This window comes from Symphalangus syndactylus, chromosome 7, assembly GCF_028878055.3.
Source record: "Symphalangus syndactylus isolate Jambi chromosome 7, NHGRI_mSymSyn1-v2.1_pri, whole genome shotgun sequence".
Taxonomy (NCBI): Eukaryota; Metazoa; Chordata; class Mammalia; order Primates; family Hylobatidae; genus Symphalangus; species Symphalangus syndactylus.
Genome location: NC_072429.2, coordinates 131,991,917 through 132,018,288, shown reverse-complemented (window position 1 = coordinate 132,018,288; position 26,372 = coordinate 131,991,917). Strand labels below are relative to the sequence as shown.

The 26,372-nt window shown below is 47.1% G+C and overlaps 2 protein-coding genes across 4 annotated transcripts in view; one reads left to right on the top strand and one right to left on the bottom strand.

The window, feature by feature from the left end:
• The window catches only part of TG (thyroglobulin), a 275,016-nt gene that overhangs the window by 62,862 nt on the left and 185,782 nt on the right, over positions 1–26,372 (bottom strand). The gene's annotated exons all lie outside the window — the stretch shown is intronic.
• SLA (Src like adaptor) overlaps positions 1–26,372 on the top strand; it is a 68,770-nt gene that overhangs the window by 30,268 nt on the left and 12,130 nt on the right. Inside the window, exons 3-6 of one of the 3 annotated variants that reach the window (XM_055287317.2) lie at positions 13,636–13,736; positions 22,881–22,980; positions 23,807–23,893; positions 25,858–25,961. In XM_055287317.2, the coding sequence (XP_055143292.1) occupies positions 13,676–13,736; positions 22,881–22,980; positions 23,807–23,893; positions 25,858–25,961 (352 nt within the window). In that variant the 5' untranslated portion in view covers positions 13,636–13,675. Of the gene's footprint in view, positions 1–13,417; positions 13,737–22,880; positions 22,981–23,806; positions 23,894–25,857; positions 25,962–26,372 lie in introns of those variants that run through there. The other 2 variants (XM_055287319.2, XM_055287316.2) reach the window with 2 other exon arrangements.

Genomic DNA, 26,372 nt, shown 5'->3' with positions numbered 1-26,372 from the left:
TAAAAATTCTGGCAAATTTGTTGCAACTAATAGTCTCCATTTAGAAGAATGCTACTTAATACAAAAATTAGCTGCGCGTGGTGGCGGGTGCCTGTAATCCCAGCTACTCGGGAGGCGAGACAGGAGAATCGCTTGAACCCGAGAGGTGGAGGTTGCAGGTTGCAGTGAGCTGAGATTGCGCCACTGCACTCCAGCCTGGGCAACAAGAGCGAAACTTCATCTAAAAAAATAAAAAAGAAGAAGAATTCTATTTAAGAGTGCTTAAACTGCTCTGAAAGTATAATAATAATATTAGAAACCTATGGAATAGACAAATTGAAATCTAATTAGATTCCTTGATCTTAAACAGATCTAGAATCTAGATCAGAGAAGCAAGATGGTATCATAGAAAGACTGTGCCGTAATCAGCTGCACCTGAGTCAACATTCTGGGTCGGCCACCAAAGAACTCTGTGACTCTGTACAAGTCACTTTGCCCCTTTGAGTGTTAGTATTTTCCTCGTAAAAAGAAGACCAGTTTCTTTGTATGTTTGAAAGAAGTTTACATGTACTATCTAGGAGATAATAGGTACTAAATAGGAGCTATTGATATCATTTCTAAATCAGACGATTAAAATATATCCAATCCCTTTTATATTTCCTAGGCAGAAAGCTATTAACAAGCAGTGTTAAATATGATGGATTAAATTGCTAAAGCAATGAGTGGGGCATTCCTCCATTTTTCTGAATAGGTATTTCTGCTTGTTCCTCCATCTGATATAAACGAAACAGACAGGGGTAGGTTTGCATTGCAGCAAACTAAAGTCACTTACCGAATAACACTTTCCTAAGTCACTTTCAGAAGAAAACTTCCCCATTCTAAATTGTGAAATCTGGCAATGTATTTCCAAGGGAAATGAGCCTTCTTAAAGACAGAAATTATTCATGCTAGTACACCTAAATCAGTGCCCTGCATTAATAGATGCTGCTGGGTTTTACTTTTTTATTTGACATTCATCAACAATGTATTTCTCCCAGCTCTGAGAGAGGCTGAAACTTAAAATTCTCATCAAAATTTCCAGCATATTTCAGACCAAACCATTTGGTTCTTGTTAGCAGCCCAAGGGTCCTGTTCATACATTTATCTGTCCATCTATCTATCTATCCATCTATCCATCTATCCCTCTCTTCCTGCAATAAAATATCCATTGAGGTCACACTACGTGATCGACTTCCTCCCTCTCTCAATCTCCCTACAAGTTCTGAAGGAAAAAAGTACACTCTGTTCAAACCACTTCCTCCTATCTGAGAACCGCTAAGGGAGGAGGCAATTTGATTATGGTAACTCTAGCTAAGACAGCAATTTTAGGGGTCAGGGGGCTCAGTGGTTCTCTTTTGTTGTCAAACGGCTTTGCAAAGTCACACTTTGCTCCTTAGCACCAGGCAGACTGGAACCAGGGCTGGAGGACGTGGTGTGCACATGTGTGTAGAGGGGGTTGGTGAGTGAAGTTGGGGGACTTAAAGAGCTTCCGAAGAAAGTGAGAATTGTTGCTGGCTTGTGCTTAGGGGCAAAATAACTACCTCAGATGGTCCAGGCTTCCCTGGAAGTGGACCACCTCTTGTCTATACTGTGCCAGGCAGTTTATATACAATACCTTCAGTCATTCATTCTAACTAACTGAGCTTGCATTATGTGCCAGGCACCTGCTAGATCATGGCTTTTCTTTGAGGAATATAATAAACATGAACCCTACCCTAAGAAAGTTGCCCTGGGAGCAGTAAGCATTTAGAGAAACAAATACGTAAGGACAAATCGTGGTATGTGCCGTGAAGGAAAGAGCCAGGGAGAGAGAAAAGGGGACCAAGTATAGTCAGTGCAGTCAGTTTCATTTAATTCTCCCACTAACCCTGGGAGCTGAACGTGTTCCCCCCAGTTTGCAGGTGCCCCACCTCCCCACACTCCTCCCCTCCCCCCGCTGCACGCCATCCAAGTCACATGGACGATCAGCTCAAAATATGTATCCTCTGAATGCAAGTTCCAAGCACCAGAGTGTCTGGACCCACCTCACATTGCACCGCTCTATCCACAAACCTATCAATCCCCCTACTGAATAACTATGACAAGCATAACCCTCTAGCACACACAAAAGTACCATAACCTTGCCAGAAAAAAGGAGAGCTCTACTTTAGGCTGCCCTCCATCCCTTTCCTCAGGCCTAAGGACACGGTAGCTGGGAGCCAGGCTCTAGAGCCAGACCCCTGGATTCCAGTCCCGACTCCAGCACTTTCCAGCTGGGCAAACTCCGACTGGAATGCTCTGGCCTTGGTTTCCCCGGTTAGACAAAAGGCCTCAGTGTAATGATGCATACTCCAGAGAGTTGTGGAGGTCAAGTGGAGTAACACACTTAGGACACACAATTCCTCAATACGCACTAGCGCCCCTTCTCCTGTTGCTATACACGAAGCCTCATCAAGGGCCGGCACCAATCTGGGGTGGACACAGGGAGGCCTCCAGGTGGCCCCCTCACTACTTATAGAAAGGCGAACTGACACCAAAAGAGGAAAGTGACTTGGCCACAGTCTCAGGGGAGTTGATTGGGTTCTAAAGACAGAAAGTGCAGAAAATGAAAATTAGATAAAATTAAGGGAAACAATTGAGATAAATTTCCTCTCACAGTATTGGAGCCACCCATCCCAGTGATTTTATGACAAAGTTGACAACCACTGTCCAGGGAGAAGGGACAACTTCACCACGGTCAGGAGCGAGGGTGCCTGCAGACACGGGGCAGTGTGCACACCAGCTCCCAGGCCTGTGTGCATTCTCCCCTGGTCTCGCCAGCAGACCCGGCTCTTAGAGCATCTGCTTTTAGAATTAAAGTTTTATTAAGCTGGGATGAAGGTATTACTGAGGGAATTAGGAGTGGCAGTAAAAAGACAAAGGATTTACAGGCTGGACCCAGCCCTGAACAAGCCTTGTAACCCTAAGCAAATGACTTACCTCTCTGAGACTCAGATTCCTATGCCGGCCCCAGCCCTGAACTAGCTGTATGATCCTGAGGAAGTTACTTAGCCTCTCTGAGACTCAGGTTTCTCATCTATAAAACAGTATGTTCTTGGGGGCATCAAATGAGTCCGTGTATTTTAAACATCTCCTTTAGGCCCTCCACATAGTGGATGCCCACTTAGATTAGTCTCTTTTGTTTTGAAAACAAATAGAGAGGCCTGTAGGCAACTGTTCCAAAAACAGATGCTTGTCGGGAGAAAGATTCCATAAAGAGTCGATTCGCTCCAGTGGTGTCTGGATGCAGCCTGTGCTGGCTTATGAGGCGCATTCCACACATCTTTTTCCTACTCTGTCAGAGATGTCACACCGGAAACTGGAAGTCAGCATGGTGGGAGTATTTACACCACAGAAATTGGCACACACTGTTAGGAATTTTCCCCCCAAAACATTGATTGATTGACATTTACTAGCACACCACGAATCTGCGGTCTCCTAGGCCCACGTTGCTTCTTCAGTTCCTTTCTTTTTTTTTTCTTTTCTTTTTTTTTTTTTTGAGATAGAGCCTTGCTCTGTCACCCAGGCTGAAGTTCAGCAGCACAATCTTGGCTCACTGCAACCTCCATCTCCTGGGTTCAAGCATTTCTCCTGCCTCAGTCCCCCGAGTAGCTCGGATTTCAGCACCTGCCACTATGCCCAGCTAATTTTTGTATTTTTAGTCGAGATGGGATTTTGCCATGTTGGCCAGGCTGGTCTTGAACTCTTGACCTCAAAGGATCCACCTGCCTAAGCCTCCTAAAGTACTGGGATTATAGGCATGAGCCACCACACCCGGCCTGTTTCTTCTGTTTCTAACTGTTCCCTTTTATTTCCCTATGGAGCATCTACCAAGTCCCAGCCGAAAGTAGAAGCAAACCTGCTGGCTGCTCTCAAGGCACTTATAGTCCAGTAGGGGAGATGGTCACTCACCATGAAGTCACACAAATAACCGTCGGATTGTGACCCACCCCAAGGCAATTGGCTTTCCTGAGGAGCTAAGGGGGGAACAGTGAGCTCAAAAGAGGAGCACATTAATAGCAAATTAAAAACATTATGGAGATCTCTTTAGAGAGACCAAGCCCCATTAGACCAAATGCCTGGGAGCTGCAGAGTGTGGGGTTCTGGGGTCCATATCCCTGGACAAGTGACTGACAGGGGAGATCCCAGATCAGGGTTGGTCACTGGCAAATGCTGTGTCAGGTGAAATGCTGAATCCCATCTTACTTGATATGTTTATGAGTAATGCTGTGATTCACATGTAAAAATAAAAAGGAAAAGTAACTCTTGCTGGGAAATACAATGCAATAAAGAAATCACAGACTTTATAGTCCCTGTGCCTAGAAGCCTGGGTGACCTTTAGGATGTTCATGAAAGTTTCCATCTACCTCCACCTTCTGTGATGAAACCTGCCTTCTCAAGTATCCATATTTGAAATGAAAAGAAAAGGCCTGTTTCCTAGTCACTGTTTCCCCATTCTGCGTAATGGCTAGGATGAAAATAATTGTCTTTACCACTCTTTCTTCATTGCCAACGTTTGCTAGGCCAGCCTGCTTATAGGATCTAGAGGTATCCAGGACCTGGCCTGGGCCAAACCTCATCTATAGCCTGGTTTTGTCAGCAAATTTATTCTGGTCCAACAGAGCCACAGGCTGACTGGGTGGTGCCCCACCTCACCATCCCTGTGTTGAGGGTCTCTGTGTACAGAAAGTCTATCTAGAAAGAAAGAAATCGGTGGGGGGAGGCTCTTTTTATTTCCATGAAGTATCAAAGCCACGTCAGGAATGGCTTCTGCTGCCCGCCTCCATATGCCAGACAGCTCTTCATAAGACGCCCACTCACTGTACTGACACGTCTGGGTCACTGAGGCCCTTGCGTCAGTGTGGCAGTGAGCCACGGAGACAGTGAGCCACGGAGGCTGTGTGTACAGCCCTCAACACCTCCTCTTGCCAATCCTTCCATGAGAATACCCAGGAAGGCACGTATGACTATGTTCATTAAAGACAAAAACAAAAACAACAGAAAGAGTGGTCTAGTGACTTAATAAAAATGGAATTAAAACTTGCTCCAGCATTGACAGGCCTCAAATCTGACTTCTTTCCATAATATCTTAAAATGACCTTAAAATGTACACTAGGACACCTCCATCCTCTTCTGGTCTTAGCATAAAGCCCAGCCTCTCTGTTAGCCTAAGAGTGTATGAGATTCCCTTCTGGGCACTCAAGGGTAGAGGGGGCCAGCACACAGGCTCCTGGACACGTTGGTCAGGCCTGCAGCCTGGTTGACAGATGGGCAATGCCTCTCCTGCAGGGGATGGAGTGCTGGGCAGGGAGTCATACATTCATCCAAACTTAATGTGTGACCTCAAGCAGGTTGCTTGCCCTCTCTGAGCCTTTCCCTTGTCCTGTGAGAGTGTTGAGTTGCTACTTTTCAAGTGATGCTTTACGATGGCCCAGGATTGAGGTATCCTATCAAGAGTAGTAGAGGGATGAGATGCTGAGCTGAGCCCCCGGCCCCATGCAGCTACTCCCTTTCATCTATTCTATGTATTGAGCTTCTAGGGAATCCTTTGTCTTTCTTTCTTTTCTTTCTTTCTTCTTTCTTTCTTTCTTTCTTTCTTTCTTTCTTTCTTTCTTTCTTTCTTTCTTTTTCTTTCTTTCCTCTCTCTCCCTCCCTCCCACTTTCTTTCTTTCTTTCTTTCTTTTTTTCTTTCTTTCTTTCTTTCTCTCTCTCTCTCTTTCTCTCTTTCTTTCTTTCTTTCTTTCTTTCTTTCTAGATGGAGTCTTGCTCTGTCACTCAGGCTGGAGTGTGCAGTGGTGCAATCTCAGCTCACCGCAGCCTCTGCCTCACGGGTTCAAGAGATTCTCCTGCCTCAGCCTCCTGAGTAACTGGGATTACAGGCACCTGCCACCATGCCCAGCTGATTTTTGCATTTTTAGTAGAGACAGGGTTTCACAATGTTGGCCAGGCTGGTCTTGAACTCCTGACCTCAGGTGATCCACTTGCCTCAGCCTCCCAACATGCTGGGATTGCAGTGTTTGAAATATCTTAGGTAAGAGGATCCCATGTTCTTCCCCAGGGGTTTCTGAGGGCCTCTGGCTTGGAGTCAGGCCTGAGAAGAAGGCTGGGGGTTGCATGCCCTCTGAGCTGGCCGCCTGCCCCTGTAGGTCTTGCCGGTGCCCCTAGAGCCCCTGGTATGCCGCAGCCCTCCTCTGCAGTGCAGAGAAAGGAGAAGCAGATAAGGGTGGGGTGGGAGCAGGTAGAACAGGCCTGCGGCTGCACCTGCCCTAGTGGAGAGCAGGGGACTATGTGGGTCACAGGGCAAGCGCCCTCGGCAGCCCCCAGCCTTGCGCTCGGAGAGGTGCACCTGTGGAGTGAGGTCAGGATGTGGTGGGTGATCCCGGAAATCCTGCCAGGGAGACCACCGGATGCTAAGCCCCTGTGCCAGCTCTTATTTTTCCTGAAAGGAAGGGTCAGACCACAGGCAGCACTGAGCAAGTCCCTAGTCAATTGTGCCGGTACTGGGTACAGTCACGGCGGGAAAATGGTTGAGGCAAAAGAGCCATGACCAGCTGTTCAGCCCAACCCTTTCCCCATCAGATTTGAGGACTCTTTGGCCCAGACAGAGGAAGGTACTTGCTCAAGCTCGCACAGTGAGTTAGCCAACCCCCCACCCCTGTACAAGATCTAGCTTTGGTAAATTTTTAGCTGCCATTTGCCAAACATATCTCTGCTTTAGATATGACCGATAATTTCAACCTCAAAACAACCCCATAGGGCATATACTTGTATCCCAAATTAGTGGATTTGAAAATCAAGGCTCAGAGAAGTGAACTAACTGGCCCAGAGACACACAGCCAGTAGGTTGGGAGCTGGAATCTGCACTCAGGCCTGCCTGCTTTGAAAATCTCTTCTTTAAGGCGCCCTCATTCTTTCCAACCTTTTGATTATAAAAGCAATTCACGCACTTGGGAGAAACTCTGGGTATTTTAGAAATGTGTAAATAAATAAGAAATTTATAAATTCACATATAAAATCACTACCCAGAAAGAGTCCTTGGAAACATTTTGGAAATTTCTCTTTAATATTTTTCCATATGTATGCATTTGAGTGGCACATTTTTATGAAGCGGAGATTCTAAAAGCACAGCTAGTATTCCTTTCTGTTTGTTTTCTTTTGTTTTGTTCCACAGCAGTAACAGCCTTTTTTTTTTTTTTTTTTTTTTTTGAGACAGAGTCTCGCTCTGTCACCCAGGTTGGAGTGCAGTGGCGCAATCTCAGCTCACTGCAAGCTCCGCCTTCTGGGTTCACGCCATTCTCTTGCCTCAGCCTCCCAAGTAGCTCGGACTACAGGTGCCTGCCACCACGCCCAACTAATTTATTTTTGTATTTTTAGTAGAGACGGGGTTTCACCATGTTAGCCAGGATGGTCTCGATCTCCTCACCTCGTGATCTGCCCGCCTCAGCCTCCTAAGTAACAGCTTTTTAAAAATAATGCTGTGAAAGGCTAGAAAACATTCCTTGCGATTCACTCCTGCCCTTTTGACCACAGCATGCCTCAACTGGCCTCTCTCTCTTGTTTCTTCTGCTCCCAGCAGCACTTCTGCACCCCTCATCCCCACTGGAAACCCAGACCTGGGCTTCCAAACACTGCCAAGTGACATCCAAGAGGTCTCTCAGGGCCTCCATTGTATTAAAGTTTCCCCTAAAGTTTATGCTTACTAAGGTTTGCTTTGATGACTTTTATTTTACATTTCATTTCATTTCATTTTATTTTTGAGATGGAGTTTCACTGTTGTTCCCCAGGCTGGAGTACAATGGCCTGATCTCGGCTCACTGCCACCTCTGCCCACTGGGTTCAAGTGATTCTCCTGCCTCGGCCTCCTGAGTAGTTGGGATTACAGGCATGTGCCAACATGTCCAGCTAATTTTTTTTTTTTTTTTTTTTTTTTTTTTTGAGACAGAGTCTCGCTCTGTCGCCCAGGCTGGAGTGCAGTGGCGCAATCTCGGCTCACCGCAAGCTCCGCCTCCCATGTCCAGCTAATTTTTCTATTTTTAGTAGAGACGGGGTTTCTCCATGTTGGCCAGGCTGGTCTTGAACTCCTGACCTGACATGATTCACCCACCTCAGCCTCCCAAAGTGCTAGGATCACAGGTGTGAGCCACCGCGCCTGGCCTGATGACTTTTAAAAATCACTTTTCTGTTGCCTTCTTGGGTTTGAAAATCTCTTCTTTTCTGTCAGAGGACAGAAAAACGGCAGCACTGGTGGCCAATAAGAGCACAGGTTTTAGAGCCAGGCAGACCTGGCTGGAATCCCAGCTTTACCTCTTCCTAGCAGTACAACCTTGGACAAGTCACTTAATTGATCTCAGCTATAAAGTGGGGTTGTTCTGAGCAACCCAGGACATACTGGCTGGACAGTACTTAGCTTTGTGCCTGGCAGAGGATGCTTGCTGACCAATTGTGGGATGGGGGTGTTCTGGCCATCATCGTTGTTGTTGGCATTCACATATATGGTGGATATTGAGGCTTCTCCACTTGCCGCACCATACTTCCATGCCTTAGAAGAAGGTCATATGAATGGGCGTATAGCTGTCACACTTTGCAGCAGAAATTTCTAAGAACAAAGGGAAGGTAGCATCCCTAAGTATGTTTTCACATTAATTCTAACTGTCACCAAGGGTTCAGTTTCTGGCTTTATGACCTGCCTTCCCTTGGCTGGACTTCCTCAATTTCTCTCCCCTTCGGTGCACGATAAAGGGGTTCGGGCTACCCTCCTTCCCAGCAGCAAGGCCAGGCATCAGAAGCACAAGATGGACCAGGTGCACACAACTGTCCTGGGACAGCGTCTGAGGAGGTTCTGAGAAGCCTCCCCACCTGGATTTATGAGATAATGCAGAGCACATGATGAAAGGACCCAGATCTGTGAAACAGAAACCTATTAAGAGGAGGGCTGCTGGCCAGCATATCCCACGTTGTCGACGGCAATGCCATGCCAGTATGTGACCTCTCCATGCCATGCTTCTGCTCAAATGCCAGCCAGCTGCACACTGACCAGAGTTCTTTACACTGGAGAGACAGCAGCATGGTCCTGAACAAAAGGTGTGGGTCCTGAAGTCAGGAGATGTGAGGTTTCCAGCTCCAGGACAGTGGGCAGGTGACCAGCCCCTGATCTCACACTAACAAAGTGAAAGTATCTGCCCTTGGGAATGCTTGTAAGATTAAACACAACAATATCTGCAAATTGCCTCTCAGAAGGTGGTTGTACACATTAACTGTCTTCCCTGGATTCTGAAGCACATAAAGAAAAGAGTTGGGATTCTGTCTAATGGGACTTTATTTGAAAAATGCCAATGGTTGTTTTATTAATAATTTTTAAAAACCATTGAGTCTTGATTGCTCTAATTAAATGGGGTTATAAGGCTCGCTCTTTGGAGATCATCTTTTCTACTCATTTAATTTTTCAGAAGAGGAAACCAAGGTCCAAGTTCACACAAAGGAAATAGCATTGGTCCAAAGACCGGAGGGAAAATAAGGTAATAGCAGTTATGATTCTATGACCCAGAAACCTAAGAGTTACACCACCAAGGAAAGGGAGAAAGAAATCAAGAATTTGCAGAGCCAGTGTTAATTAACTCATTTCTCTTTTGTCCTTTTCTATTGTTCTTAGAAGCAATTATGTCTCTGGTACCCTCTCTCCCACCTTCAGCCACTGCATAAAACTGTCACGGATTAAATCAAATTGTTCAGCCATTTCATTAGAGAGACACCAGCTCTCATTCTCTGGGGGGCATTTTCACTCTTCTCAAATAAAAGCCTCTTTCAGATAAGTTAACTCCTTCTTGAAGACTATAGAAAGCCGCTGAGCAGACCACTAAAGGGCTGTTGAGACCTAATGGTTTTTTTGGTGGTCGTATAGCCCTGACACAGTCCCTTCTCTCATGGAGATTGAACTCTGACTGGCAAGACAGAACAGGTGGGAGTGCAAGCAACAGGAGAGAAGACTGTTAGCATAGAAGAACCCAGGCCTCCACGACTGACTCAAACTTTCTCATCTCGTGACCCTGGGTACGTTTTTTTTCCTGGATGAACCTCATTTCTCTAATCTCAAAAATGCAAGTTTAAAGGCTTTTTTTTTTTCTGTAGTGGATTCCAGGAATCTCTCCAAAATAGCATGCAAATGCTTGAGAAGAATGATAGAGCTGTTGGGAAGAGAGAGGATGTTGGAATTCTCTTTGATGGATAGTAAAGTCTTGTTCTGACTTGTTTTCTGGAATGGTTGACATAAAGGAGGGGAGAGATCAGACACTGTGGTGGGATCTTGTTGCTTAGAAGCAGCTTGGGGGAGGGGATGGAGGGGAAGGAAGGCTGGCAGGGCTGGGGGCACCCTGGCATCTGGAGGGGTGCAACCTATGGGGGTGGGGTTCTGGGCACAATCACTAGGTGTTGAATGACAGTTGATGAGTCAGGCTGAAAGGACAGGAAGGCATTGTTGGGACAGTTTGCTGTGTCTGGGGACACTGGAGATGGTGGCAAATGGGCAAGGCCAGCACACATGTGGTTTCAGAGTTAGTTCTGCATGTTGAGAACTTTCCTCAGAAGCCCAAAGGCCTCGGTGATGATAGACAAAGAGGTTGAGGAACCAAGGCAACTGGTAGGTTCCAGGAGGCCCAAGGAGCAGGACAGAGGCAGGCGTGTGCAGGATGGCCTGTGCATGTCACATGTGTGTTTCCCAAGGCCTGTGCGGAGCAGCCTGTGCATGTCGCAAGCAGCTTCCTGAGGCCTGTATAGGACACCCTGTGAGTGTCGCATGTGTGCTTCCTGAGGCCTGTGCAAAGCAGCCTCTGCATGTCACACGCATGCTTCCTGAGGCCTGTGTAGGACACCCTGTGCGCATTACATGCGTGCTTCCTGAGGCCTGTGCAAAGCAGCCTCTGCATGTCACATGCATGCTTTCCCGAGGCCTGTGCAGAGCAGCCTGTGCAAAATCACACGCGTGCTTCCTGAGGCCTGTGTAGGACACCCTGTGCGTGTCACACGTGTGCTTCCCAAGGCCTGTGCAGAGCGGCCTCTGCATGTCACACGCATGCTTCCTGAGGCCTGTGCAGAGCAGCCTGTGCAAAATCACACACACGCTTCCTGAGGCCTGTGTAGGACACCCTGTGCGTGTCACATGCGTGCTTCCCGAGGCCTATGCAGGATAGCCCGTGTGGCTACAATCCCCTCAGGGCCAGGGAGGCCTGGTTTGCCTCTTCCCTTTTGCCTGACCCAGGCCTCGGAGGCAGCACACTCCCACTACGTGGGTGGGATCCTGACTTCCTCAAGGCTCTAGCCCAGGGCGCAGCACGGGGGAGATGCCCAGGAAGTGTCTGCTGAACTGAGGGGAATGTGGGTTGGAGTCACGCCACCTGCTGTGTTTCTGTAAGCATTTTGGGGAAGCACATTTCTTGAGTACCTTCGCCAGGCTGAGGGATGGAGACAAGGCCAATGTATCCCTGCCCTCCTGGACTGCAGGTGTTGTTGTTAGAACCTGCCCAGCTGCTAGAAAGTTCCTACCAGGGTCAGAGGCCCTGGGATTTTAGGTGCGTGTGTTTTTCTGGTTTGTGGGGAAGGTAGGGGCAAGAGTGGAGAAAGAAGGGCCCAAGCCTTAAATTTGCAAGGGCATCCTCTTTTCTAGTCACAAAGATCAACAGGATCCAAAAAGGATGGGATTTGCACTTCACTTTAAACATGCTGCCCGTTCTAGCCAACCCTTCTGTGGTGCACTATGAGTTTACAGCTTTTGCAAGCCTTGTCATTGTCTTGGGAATATTACTATGCATTAGCTTGAGCAGTAAGTGACAAGTTGTTCACGTAAATGTCTAAGATATATGGACTTTTAAACAACTCTCATTTTGGTGTTCCTTGTTTCTTAATATAGTAGGAGTCTCACCTCACACCACCCCTTCCCTTAAATTAGGGAGCAGTGCAGACCTCCCTCAACCTGGGGAGGGCCTTGCTCTGAGAGTGTACTTCTTTCCAGAACCTGTACACATAGGGCATGGAGACAGGACTCAAGGCCAGGGTGGGAATTGGACGGGCTGACTTTTGTGCCCTTCATAAGGTTTGATCCTGAGCTGCAGACACAGGTAGGTGGGATATTAGTTTCCATTTGGGCTGGAGGCCGATGGGGGGACCCTGTTCCATCTCTTCTCTTTGATCCCACAAAGCAGGCAGAGCTCTGTTTATGAATGTGGCCTTCCTCTCTGTGCTTCCACCACCCAGAGGAAATGTGGCTTTCCTAAAACCTTATTCTTTGATAATCTATGTCCCTTTCCAAAATATTTGTATGAAGGTCCAGACTTGGAAATTTTGTCATTAAGGACAATCAGTAAACAGAGTAATAACTAACATGTATTCTATGCCAGGCCACGTTCAAAGTGGTTCCCATGCTTTATCTCAGTTAATTCTGTAACCGTAACCCAACACTGTTCAATTAGTGTCCCCCAAAATGGTCAGAAAAAGGTTAATGACTTGGCCAGGCACACAGGCTCACACCTGTAATTCCACCACATTGGGAGGCCAAGGCAGGTAGATCACCTGAGATCAGGAATCCAAGATCAGCCTGGCAACATGGTGAAACCCCATCTCTACTAAAAATACAAAAATTAGCTGGGTGCGGCATGCGTGCCTGTAATCCCAGCTACTTGGAAGGCTGAGGCAGGAGAATCTCTTGAACCCGGGAGGCAGGGTTGCAGTGAGCCGAGATCGTGCCATTGCACTCCAGCCTAGGCGACAGAGTGAGACTGTGTCTCAAAAAAACAAAAACAGAAAAGGTTAATGACTCGCCCGAAGTCATCTAGCTTGTAAGTACACAGCCAGAATTTAAGCCTGGGTGGTCACCTTGGAAACCGTTATGGAGCAACCCAGAGATTTAGCATCAGTGGTTCCAATCTCAGTTCTATAATGACTTGCCATGTGACCTCACACAAGTCACTTACTCCTTCTGAGACTCAGTTTCCCTCACTGCACAATGGGCTTAAGCATGATGCAAGGACTTTACAATAATCAAAAGTAACAGTCGATGTGAAAGGGCTTCAGCAGCATGCAGCCAGTACGCAGAATTGTTACGAAGTTTTCCTCTTTCATCCTTTGTTAAAGCATGCTGACAAACTCAAAAGGATGACAAAAAGTAGCAGCAGAAGGTACCTTCTCCTCATGCCTTTGGTTGTACAGACACACAACTCCTGTACTCCAAATTCCCGGCGCACAGATTTGATGGTGAGGGCCCCTGAGTGGAGATACTTTCTGGGCCACCTGAAATGCTGCTTGGTTTCTCACACAAACCCTGCTGTGGCTGCTTACTATCCTCAGCAAGGGTGCAGAGGAATGGAAACTTTTGCCACCAACAGCATTTGCTAGCAACTTCCCTCTCTGTGGTTTTTCTGTCATTCCCTTGATAAAAGAACTTGAGCTGCGCAAAAGTAACCAATCTTCACCAATCTCATCTTCACATATAAACAGCTGCCTTTCAAGAAGCAAGCTGCCGGAAAAATGATGCACGATGCTTTCTAAACTGGGTCATTCTCCACTTGGGCTCAGGGCACAGTTGACTTTCCCCGTCTGTCTCCTATACCACAGGCTCTGGGCATCACCAGTGGCCCCAGGGAAAAAGAAAGAAATGGGAAACAGCATGAAATCCGCCCCTGCGCCTGCCGAGAGGCCCCTGCCTAACCCAGAGGGTAAGTCTGGCTTCTCTGGTGAGATGCTTAAGTCTGTGCTACAAGAGCCTGCGGTAAAGACTGGGCGGTGGTGGATGCTGATAACTACTTAAATGGGGCAATGGGTACTGAAGGGCTCATTATATCTGTCTCTCTAGTTTTGTTTGTGGTTCAAATATTTCATAATTAAAAGATGAAAAGGATTGGGTGCTTGGTGCACCTGAAGGATGTGAAATCTTTGGCATTTTGAGATGGATCTCCAAGATTAGCTGGTTTAATCGCTTGATTTTCCAGGTAGGGAAACTGGGCCTCACAAAGGGAATGGGATCCACATCATTGGGCATTTGCTGATAAATTTCCAATCCAGGCCCATCCGATTCTGAAACCTAGACTCCTGTTTACCAAACTCTGGCAGCCCATAATATAATATCATCCATATACTTAGCCCCGCAAGAGCTGGATCTGTGTTACTTTTCTAAGCTAGGCACCGTCCTGTGACATCTTCCTGAAAACAAAGGAAACCTTATGTCCCATTGGTGGGATTGCAAGGTGACAAGCATTCTCGGGGGGAGAGCCTAATATTGCAGGTTAATCAGTGATGACAAAAGTCAGCTTTTTGGAGAGATGTCAGGTTTGGCTAGACTCCCAAAGCTACAAAGAGTCCCTCAGCAACTGGTCAGAGGCCTGGGAGGGAACACCAGTGAACAAAGGGAAAAGGCTGAACATCAAATCCACCGTGCTCTGGGCTCAGCTATGCTGGCCCCTTCTAATGGCCTGACCTTTATTTCCTCAGATTCCTAGTCCATAATTCCCATCTTGTGGGGTCTTGGGAAAGAGACGGTTAGGGAGGCCAGGGGGCACCTTGGGACACTTCTGCTTCCCAACTTACATGGTAGCATTTGGGGCCTGGTGTCCCGTCTCCTAGCAGGGGTGACCACACATGGCTCCCAGCAGCCCCTGCAGCACTGCCCTGGGCGGAGTTCATGGCACAGATGGCTGCCCTGTCTGCCGAGCTTGACAGGGGAGTGGACTGAGCCAGGTTCCTGCGCTGCCTCCAGGTACTGCGCATTTCATGACTTCTGTGGCTCCCTCACAAAGCAGCCTTCTCACTGCTTCCAAAATGATCAGGCCCAGCTTGTGTGGTCTGATGGCCTCCGATGCCCCCAAGCCAGCAGGCCAAGACCCAGCCACCCCACACCCCTTTCAAGTCAGATGCAGAACAATCCTAGTGGCTCTTATTTATCTAGTGAAGTAACTCCCCTTCTCAAGCCAAATGGAAGAGGGATAAACAAAAAGAATATTACCCAGGACCAAGGAGATCGAACCAGATGACAAGGTGGAACAGAGCATGTGCTCTCAGGGCCCTGCGGACAGCAGCCCTCTACCTCCCATGCCACACTCAGAACAGCGTGCAATGTGCAGGGCGGCTGAATTGCTGCTGCTGTCAGGAGAATGCCGGGCTCTTTCTCACCCTCTCCAAACTGACTTTGGCCACAGCCTCCTCCTCTGGTCATAACCACTGCTAGAAAACTGACACCGCAGGGCCCTCAGCCCAGGCAGGCTGGGGAGGCACCCACCCACCGAACCCATCTTGGGTTGTCACCTCTCAGCCTGGGGCAGAGGGGGCAGCATGCTTGAGCGAACCTCATGAAAACATCAGTCTCCGAGGCTTGCTCATTTGCCTTCAACTTTTCAATGCAAATTGTCATGAAATAAGTTTATTTTTTTCCATTATGTGGGTGGGAGGTCACCTCTAGAACAGACATAGAGAGAGGGGTCTCCCCACCCCTCCACCCCCTGGTGAAGAGAATTCCCCTGGTCATACCCCGTTTGTCATCCAGGCAACCACATCAAGCACTGGTGGGCTGCTTTTCCAACCCCCAGCCCTGAAACATTCCCCCGATCATTGGTCCTAACGTTATTTCCTCTTTTCTCTTCTACCTACTTGAGTAAGGGAGGGGAAGGCAGTGCAGTGATGCTGTATTAAGTAGTCCCCATCTGCCTCATGCACAGGGTCAGGGTTTTTATGGAATGAGCTACTCAGCTCAAGCTCCTATGGTTGCTCATCCGGTTACCCTCAAATAAGTAACCTAGGAGACGGTGCAGGTCTCGCTGGTTGCTTTAGGCCAATGTGCAATTAGAGCCAGCTCCCACATTAGCTTCAGTGCCAGAGAGGCACCACAGACCCTCCACAGACCCTGGCCACGCACAAGGATCACCCAGAGGCCAGCCTGGACACTTTTAGACAACCATGTTTTCTGAGCTTTTGGGAGATCATTCTTCTCCCAAGCCAGGACTGTGAATGCCTTGGAACATGACTTTGCCCATCTGTTTTTTGTTTTGTTTTGTTTTTTTGCTAAACTAAGATTTCCAGAATATTCTTGATTAGTCGATTTCTCAGGAACTAATGTCGTAAACCTACAAAAGGAAGCAAGACTTGAGGGAAATAGAGCAAGTTTCAGAGGCAGAAGGCCCTCACCGAGCTTCCAGTAATGTTCCGTGGAAGCTGTGTGACTTTAGGTGAGTCACTCGGCCTGCCCCAGAGATCTGGAACAAGTCCCTCCTCACAGCGACAGCATGATGCAGTGCAGGCACCAGCAAAGAAGGGGGTGAAAACTTTTAAAAACTCTATTTGGGGTTACCTGACTGCACCAGGCTATATCTAAACGGCCATTCCCCAAAAGTTTTAAAGTGGTGAAACTGGTAGTTCTGTAATTTGCTTTCAAATCATCCCAAAGTGTTCATTTTCTCTACACTTCTATACATACTTCTGTACCAGACATGGGCAGTACAGGATTTTTTTAATACAACCTAGGGAAGTCCCGCTGTGGTCAGGAAATGGCATATTTCCACCTTAAAATGAGCACTCCGTCTCTCTGCTGTGATCTTTTTCCCCTCTTTGTTCCTTCTCTTATCACTCTGACCTGAAGAGGCACCAACAGAAGCAGCAGCACAGACCCCTTTCTGCCCGTGCAAGGGTAGAAATAATGCTGTTTACATAGTTGCCCAGTGGAAAGAAGGGGGCGGGTGGGGCTCAGGGAAGGAAGAAGGAGGTAGGGACCTCTCAAACCCAGCCTGCAGCTTCTCAGTAAGTGGTCTTCACACCACCTGCATCAGAATCCCCTGGGAAGTAATTGAAATGCAGATTCCTAGGTCCCACCCCAGGCCTACCAATCAGAACCTGGGGATGGTGGAAGGTAGCCGCCAGCTGAATTTCCTAGGAGTCCCTGGGGATTCTGTAACCCTTAAAGCTTGCAGACCACAGACCAGCTTTTAGTCCTGCCCCTGCACTGACACATGAGAGATGAGAAAGAGTTTATCTCCTTCGTCTCTCTGTCCTCCTTTGTAAAACGGGAATGATTAGAGCCGCTTGGTGCTCACAGCATCCAGACACAGTGCCCAGTGCTTTACACGCGCAGACTCGATTCTCACAGCCCCACGGGGTTTCTGCCTATTATCATCTCCGCTTTGCAGTTGGAGAATCTGAGGTACAAGAAGCTTAAATGACTTGCCTGAGGCCATACAGCTCAGAGGAGACAGCTGGGATTCAAAGCCAAGTGGTCTGACTCCAGGGTCCGTCTCCCCACCTCAGTGTGTGTCTGGAAAGGACAGGGTTTCAAGAAGCCCGCATGTTCTGGAAGAGGATGGGCTCGCTCTTGAGTGAGTGAGAACGTGCCTGGCCACCGGATTTAATGACCCCGATGTTCAAGTACCCTAGAAGGGGTCCCACAGACAGTGAATCCGTGTCAAATCTTGGACCAGATCCTTTTTTTCTATTTGCATCTAACCTCACTGCTGGTACATGAGATGGTCTTAGGTGGAACATGGTCATTCAACTTTTACATCATTGTACATTGATGAACATCATAAAATATATAACTAGCCCAAGAAATCCATGATGTCACATTGCTTAGAACAGCACTCACATTTTTTTAAGTAAATCAATTTTTAAAAAGACATTATCAAGTAACTAATGCTGTCAACTACGACAAAGGACACCTGAGTGGTTCAAACACAGCCATGCCCTGCCCTGCCCAGGGAGACCTGGTTGAAACCTGGCACTCAGCTTCCTAGGTGTGTGCTCTTGAGCAGTCTCTGGACCTCACTGTGCCTCTATTTCCTCATACTCAAAATACGGTAGTTTCAATCTATCAACCTCGCAGGGAGGCGTGAGGACTTCAGGGGTAACCTGGGTACCACCACAGCCCAGTGCCTGATTCCCCCCAGAGCCGTGCCCCCTGCTGCTGCTGCTGTTGCTGCTGATGCTGCTGCTGCTGCTGGCAGTGGTGATGAGGAGGGGGAGGAAGGGGATGGTGGAATGAAAACAACTGAAGTCTGAGAAGCCCTGGGTGCCCACGCAAAGCACACTCTGAGTCTACGCAGTCCAAAATATTTGTTTTGACTATTTCTTGCTTCTGTTCTATGCTAGCCCTGCCTATATCCCTCTAGCATCTAAGAGAGTTGAGACTGACCCTGAAAAGCCTCAAGGTCTGTTTAGTTCCAATCTGTCCCCACTAACATATGGAAAAACCAAGACATGGGCAGAAAAGAGCTTTGTGGGCTACCGGGTCTGAAACACAGCCCTTTACATATGACTAAGAGGGCTCACAAGCCTGGTTCATGGTGACCCGCAGAACTCGGCAGACCTTCTACCAGGCTAGATGGCCCAGCTCTGTGTGATTGGTTAATTGCATGTATAATCCTGTGTGTGTGTGTGTGTGTGTCCTGAAGAAGACACTGAAAGTCAGGCCTGCTTTGACCCCTGAGGAGACCATGAGTTTAGGCATGACTCCAGGGAATGCAAAACAAAAGGCTACAATCCCTGGGCTGTACAGCTCCCTACCCACCAGCTGCCCTGAGCTGCTTATGCTAACCCTGACGACTTACCTGGAGTCTGCCTTTGTCTCCTCTGTTAAGGGTCAAGTGTGGGCTGAGGAGAGCTTGAAGATTAAGTGCCAAGGAGAGCCGTGTGGCTCCGTGAAGGACCCTGGGCTTTGAAATCTTCACGCTTTCCCCTAGACATGTGACTAAAACTCTCCCAGCTTTGGCTTCTTCACCCTTAAATAATCACGTATTTTCTGTAGGGCTGGGCAGGGCACTGGAAGTGACAAATGACTAGTTTTATTAGACAGTTTTAAGTGGGAGTGACTGAGAATGCTCTCGGCATTTAAAAAGAAATGGTCATGCAGCACCAAGGAATGACAATTTACGAAAGGGCCTGTCCTCTCTTGACTAAGTCCCATAAGGCCTGCCTGGGTCCTCCCCTTTGTGGATTAGTTTCCTATTTTACGCTTTTGTACATTTTGTTCAACCTGACTCATTCTTAAGTTGAGCTATCAGAAAATATTTGGTCTTTTGAATTTCATCTTCTGTTCTCACCAAGTAGAGTTCATTTTTAGAGAGTAAGAAATTTTCAAGTTTGCACTACTAGTTTGCACATTTTAGAAAGTTATTGGCTAACACTGGTCTTGAGTTATGGTCTGGTGACCCCACTCTCCATGAAAATAATATTAGCTGCCACTTGCTAAGGCAGGCCCTAAAATGGAATGCATCATGAATCCTTCACTCAATCCTATGAGGCAGATTTTGGCATTTTCCCTTTTTATTCATGAAGAAATCAAGCTCAGATTAGTCAAAAATAAATCTCCCCCCAAATTGCATCACTATGTAGTGGCGGAGGTAGGATGTAAGCCAGTTCTGATTGGTTTCAAAGTCCCATTCTCTCTCCCGAAAATTCTCTCTGGGTTTCTCATTTCATGCGCAGTGTGCTATGTCTTCACTTAATTTGTTTCCTTATCTTAAGTCTGCAATAATTCCACTGACTTCCTCAGCTCTCCTCTTCTCTGCCTCACTCATTCATATCTGCTTGAATTCAAACGCTGAGCTCTCCATAAAGCTAAGGAGTTCTAGGAGTAGAAGATAATATGTTTCACCTTTACCAACAAACTTAAATTTGCTACATTGCATTTATTTTTCTGTAGCAACCAAAGTTCGGGGAAGACTTTGAAGGGATCCTGGCACCAGGCCTTGCTTAGAATGGCCACCCTGCCCCACAGAAGTACAAGCCAAACTGTAATATCTTCCCAGTGACTTTGTCCCATTTGGCTAATGGTGATGATAAAGAGAGGTGAAATCTCTTGCAAAGGATCAGGCACATGTTATCTGACCTTAAGCAAAAGCCCAGATGTGAAGTTTCCTCAGTGATGTTTAAATGCCATAGCTATCAAAACATCACTACTACAGAAACTCCATAGGAAACTTAACTTTGTTATTGTGAAATTGAAACTCTCCAACACTCTAAGTCTCCCTTTCCTTCATTGGAACAGTGGTTTTTATAATGGGATTTTGCCTTTGTTTTTGTTTCTGTTGGTTTTTGTTTTTAATGTTAGAAAAGACAATTGTTCTGTTCCACAGTCTTAATCTTGAATTTGACATCAAACCTCAAACCCCTCTGTAGACACACCATCTACCTCAAGGTTCTATTATTGTCACAGAGAACACACGCTGCGCCTCCCCATTTCAACACGTTTTTCACAAGGGGCTGGTTCCACAATGGCCACCTACCCAGCTGCCTCCCACAAATCAGGTTTCCTTCTGCCTGGATCTGCTTTAAAACTGCAGCTTAACAGCTGTATTTAAGGGGCACTGCAGCACAGGGACCGCTCTGCACATTCAGTAAGCCTGCTTTGAGCATCCTTTGTAAAACAGGTGTGGCACAGGCTACAGACACAGAAGACACCAGTATTCTGCCCTCCGGGAACTCACAGCCGGGGGTTGGGAGAGATGGGCATTCCCCTGACAGTCACACAAATGGGAAAATGCAAACTGGGGTAACCGCTTCAGGGGAAAAATCTTAGGGGCCAAGAGGAAGAATTAGTACAGCAGGAAGGCTGAGCCTCCTCTGGAGCCTCTGCAGAGGTGAGTTTAGAGTTGACAAAGGTGGGAGAGGTGAAGGAGGGAAGAGCAGGGTGTGTTCCAGGCAGAGGGAACAGCCTATCCGGAGGCTCTGAGAACCAGGGTGTCTGGCAAGTTGGAGAAAGGCCCATCACATGTAGCCGAGGCAGCAGAGTGCCACGTTAATAAACGGCCCGTTCATATGTGGGGGCCATTAGTCCAGGAAGATAGATTTCCAGCTTGAAGGTGTTTTTCAACCTGTCATTTTCCAGACTAGGAAACCCAGGCCCAAGAGGAGGAGGCGTCCCACTCAGTGAGTGGCAAAGTCAGCCTCAGCTTCTGGGCAGATGTGCCAGGAAGCCAAACAAATCATGCGCCTGAGACCGCCTTGCTGGTACAGCACCTTCCTGGGGCCTGTCCTTCATTTTGTATTTGCAATTGTGTATTTTTTTCCTAAAGAGGACTGCCAAATTTGCTTAAGCTTTATGCCCTGCCAAATGTGAACCTGCCCTTTGTGAGAACTTGGGACTTCTGGCTTCAAACTTAACACAGCTGTAACGCTGCTGCCTCTGCTTACTGGGGTGGAGTCAAAGCTACACAGGGAAGAATCCCTTTTTTGAATTCAGCAAAGCAGAATGTGAGAGAGCTGCCCCCACAGGCTTGGGGAAGGTCTGCAGCAGGACAAGTGAGAGGTCTGGCTGGGCCAGCCCTTTTACGCCCCAACACAACTGTTTCTCAAAAGCCCTGATCCCTTTCCAATACTGTAAAGCCACTAAAGATCACTCTTGGTTTCTGTCTCACACCCAGAAACTCTTGCTTTTACATAGCTTATTGTCAGGGGCTCAGCTTCCCCAAATGAACAATACATTTGACTGCACTGTTCCACCATGATTACTTGTTTCTAATTCATTTGAAATCGATAAGCATAAGCTTTACCCAAAACCTCAGTCATCTTTCTCACTCATTCTACTATTTAATCTCTCTTTAGACTTAGTCTGCCCAAGAGGCTTATGACTCAGAGGCTGCAAGACGTATGAGTTGTAAGAGGCAGGATCTAGACGTGTGTGGATCCTAGAAAGTGGCTTGTTTGGGCCCCAGAGCCCACATGCCTGAGTGCTGGGATTTCTCCAGATCTTCTTGGGGTGAGCAAACCAGGGAACAGTTCCTCCCATGACTATTTATGTATCCTGTAGAACGTGAGCTCCGTGAGAGCAGCAAGAATGGGCTTGCTTTTCTCACCTATGCTGGCTCATGACAGGTGCTCAGTAAGTAGTTGCCGAATGAATGAACAGATGATGTTACCCAGAATTTTAAGTTCAAAGTCCCAGCCAGCAGGTGGAGTGATGAAAGTCATAGCAAATAATAACTGTATTTGCTGATACGGAAGACATCTTACTACTTCCCCCAAAAATGTATCCAAATATTACCCTGTATCTAATGCATCTGAGTTACATCAAATCACTAAGGATAGAAGCAGATGTATCGCTCAGTGTCAAAAAGCAAAATCACTGTCTCTCCTCTACAGTCAGGTACCAGACAGCCCTCTTTCCTTTTCAAAACTTCACCAGAATTCCTTTCAATACACTATAAGGAAAAGTACTAAATTTTTCTTCCACCACCCCCACCCTCAACAAATGTCCCTGTTAAATAAATGCCCAGTGTGGGGCCTTATATTCTGCAAGAAATAAGTATTTTGTTTAACCTCAGAGTTACTGACTCATGGTCCTAATGGGTCCTCAGAACTCATTTTGCCTGATACCCCTTCCCCGAAAATGTCATAGATATAACAACTCTGAGTCCCAGAGTGGACACCCGAGGCATTGGTAATGAGAAGGGGTGTTTTTATAGCAACTTATGTGAACGTATGTGGTGTAACATACTCTCATCTCCTCTCCTAAGGACCCTGGAATGAGGTATTATTAGTCCCATTTTAAAGATGGAGAGGGTGAGGCTAGTAGACTCAGAACAGGCCCTGAAGCCAGACCCCATGACTCATCTCACAGCCTTTGGATCCCATTTCTCAGATGAGAACATCGGGGCCAAGGCAGGCTTAAGAATGGGACCATGTCACCTGACCCTCAGGGCTCGTACGCACACCCTGCAGAGCCATCTCTGAAGAGAGGACCTTGCTGTAAACTGGTGGTTCAAAACAAGAAAGGTTATTTCCTGCTGGGAAATCTCATCTTCATACCCTCCCTCCCAAGGCTACCTTTAAGCTCCTTGTGAATAAAAAGCACCTTGCCCCCTTCCTCCTTGCCTTTGTTTCCCCAGGACTGGAGAGTGACTTCCTTGCCGTGCTGAGTGACTACCCGTCTCCTGACATCAGCCCCCCGATATTCCGCCGAGGGGAGAAACTGCGTGTGATTTCTGAGTGAGTCAGCTGTCCAAAACTTGTGCAATCTTCAAAACAGGATAAACTTGGTTTGGGTGAAAAGTATTTGATTTTTAGCTAGAGTGGTCTAGTTCCACATGAGTCCTGGTCCTATTATGAGGTGAGAAATTTGACCCATACTGCAACCCTCCTCTTTAATGTGGCCAGTGCTCTAGAACCTTCCATAGCTCCCTACTGCCTGGTAGATCAAATTTGAATTCCTTAACTTGGCTTTTGAGATCCTATATGATCCAACCTCTTCTCATATTCTTCTCATCTCCCACCACATGTGCAGTTTTGATGCTATGTAGGAATGAAGACTGGGAAGGCGGCTCCAAGGTCTGGAAATCCTTTGGATAAGAAATAACAAAAATTTGCCCTCTCTCCTCTTACCTCTCCAGTCTGATTCAATATGGGCTATAGAACATGACAGGAGTTCTAAGCCCCTTTTATTTAGATCTTCACTGATGCAGATATGTGAAACTATCTTTGGTTATACTGCAGAGTATAAATCAATATAGTAAACATTTATTTTTAAAAAGCCTCCAACAGTTGGGAACATTAGCTGCTAATCCCTGAAAAGCAGCTATTTCTAGCACACAGGAGGGTTTACCAGTTGACTTGTAATGGAGGGCTATCCACTGGACACATATACTTTAAAAAGTAAATTTTCAGATGATGAAATTTGGGTTAACGTGGCCAATGACAGATCTTAAAAGAGGAATGTTCCAACCTGTCCTGGGTTAAATCTGATTACTCTGTTCATTCATCCTTTGGTTTTGCTATTTACCTATCTCTGTGTTCTTCTCTGTTCTTGTTCTCACAGTGAAGGGGGCTGGTGGAAAGCTATTTCTCTTAGCACTGGTCGAGAGAGTTACATCCCTGGAATATGTGTGGCCAGAGTTTACCATGGGTGAGTACATTTCTCAAATGGCATCAATTAAGCATTATGCATATGCTGGTGACTCATAAGGTGGCACAAAGATTCCAGCATTCATAGTGGAAAGGAAGGCACTGGATCATGAAGAGATACTGCTGCTCCCAACCCAGTCAATAAGGAAAGGAGCAACCTTGGGCTAACTTATCTTTTCTGCTCTCTGGGACTCAACTTCTCCTTCAGTAAAATGAAGGAAGTTGGACCTTTCAGCTCTAACATGGTGTTCCTGGCACAGAGTCGTAAACCGCTGGGAAATGTTATCGGAGGGCACAGCACAGGCAGAGACTAGAAGTCAGTGTGTCTAGGTTCAAATCCCGCCTCTGTCACTTACTGGCTGTGTGCCAGTAAACAAGCTTTTTATGCATCAGTTCCCTTTCCTCACCTGTCAAGTAGAGATCATAATATAGAATGACAGGGATAATAATACATGATAATTTGATCAAAGTGTAGGGTTGTTAGGAGAATAAGATGTAATGATACACGTATAGTTCTTGGAGCAATGCCAGGCATTACAGTAAGCACTCGATAAATATTAGCTATATTCTAATCAAATGCCTATCCAGAAACACACGGAATCCTTACTGTCAAAAATGCTTATGAGCCTTCCTTGAAAAATGGGTAAGATAAACAAGAGATATCTTAGAAAACTAGGCTCAACAGATGAGAATATAAGCCCCCTGCTTTCTCCTGTAGTCATGCCAGTGGGGCCTCTGCAGCCTCCTGGGTGGCTTTGGAGCCCTGCATACCTGGGCACAAATCTTGGCTTCCCTCCTTCCATGTGAGGGGCTTGGAAAAGTCGCTTCACCTCCTGGAGTTACGTTATCCTCATCTGTCAAGTTACCGAGGCTGGAAGTTGGCAAAGAAATGCACGGCATATTGGAAATTGAAAAGAAAGAAGGAGGCATCCATTGATAAACACTAAGTTACTTCTTCGTGTCCAGAGGACTCTATGTGCCACATGCTCATCTTGCAAAACAGAGATAACCACCTGAATCCTTTGAAGACTGGAATTCTGCTAGTTTAATTTTAGTATTCATGATCTTAATTGTGAATACCAGATGTCATTTCCATGCTTAGGATGATGAAGGTAAACAAAAGTGGAGCAGGAGCTGCCGTGGGAGTCACGTTCTGAAAGAGATGGGAGTCACGTGACTCTTCTACATCAGCTGCTTGCCCTGGAGCCATTCATTCATTAGCAAGCATGCATCAATGCCTTCATGCTGAAGATGTGAGGCTGCAGCTGGCGCGAGCTGGGGGTGGTGAGGAACCAGGAGGAGTGACATAATTATGACCCTATGAGGCTACCAAACCAACAGAGGTGATCACATCCATTAACATATCGAATAGGAAGAGCAGGGCTGGGCACGGTAGCTCACGCCTGTAATCCCAGCACTTTGGAAGTCCGAGGCAGGTAGATGGCTTGAGGTCAAGAGTTCAAGACCAGCCCAGCCAACATGGTGAATCCCCATTTCTACTAAAAACACAAAATGTAGCCAGACGTGGTGGTGCATGCCTGTAATCCCAGCTACTTGGGAGGCTGAGGCGGGAGAATCACTTGAACCTGGAAGGTGGAGGATGCAGTGAGCCAAGGTTGCGCCACTGTTCTCTAGTCTGGGTAATAGAGCAGGAATCCATTTCAAAAGAAAATACATAAATAAAAGGAAGAGCAGCAGTGAAGTGTGGTGGTTATGGAATTGGATGTCCCAGAAAAATGCATTCTAATTTTAACTCTATCATCTGCTGACATGGTTTCTTGAGCAAATTACTTAATCACTGGAACCCTTAGTATTCTCATCTGTGAAAGAGGGATAATGCTACCTGTCTTAGTGGGTTGAGATGAGGATTAGGTTTCAAGTGCTTAGTATGGTGGGTGGCGCATTCCTGCCTTTCCTGGGGGAGGGCTTGTTCCGGAACCTAATGGCTGTCTTCCTCCTTCCCAGCTGGCTGTTTGAGGGCCTGGGCAGAGACAAGGCCGAGGAGCTGCTGCAGCTGCCAGACACAAAGGTTGGCTCCTTCATGATCAGAGAGAGTGAGACCAAGAAAGGTGAGTGACCCCCAACTCATCTTTCCCCGTCCAGGGCAGACAAGCATGTTTTGCTCCTGTTTGACTCATTACACGGCTTCATTTTCCTTCCTCCTACATCCGTGCAAATTGATCCGATGTAGTTAAGCTCCCTGCAGCCCACACGCTGCTGGGGAGGCTAGTGGGGAAGCAAGGGGACTAGAGACAGGCAGTGGGGAGCCGGCTGGGCACTGCCATGGGCCTGGCCAACATCAGGCCTGATGACTCCTGCTGGAAATTTTTCCAGCAACTGAGAACAAAACTGAACGCAGTGTGTAGGCAGCATGCTGGGCAGATAGAACGTGGCCTTTGGTACGGGCCTAGGCTGTGCTCTTAAGCTCTGTGACTGATTTGTCTGAACTCAGTTTTCTCATCTGTGAAATGGAGAGAACA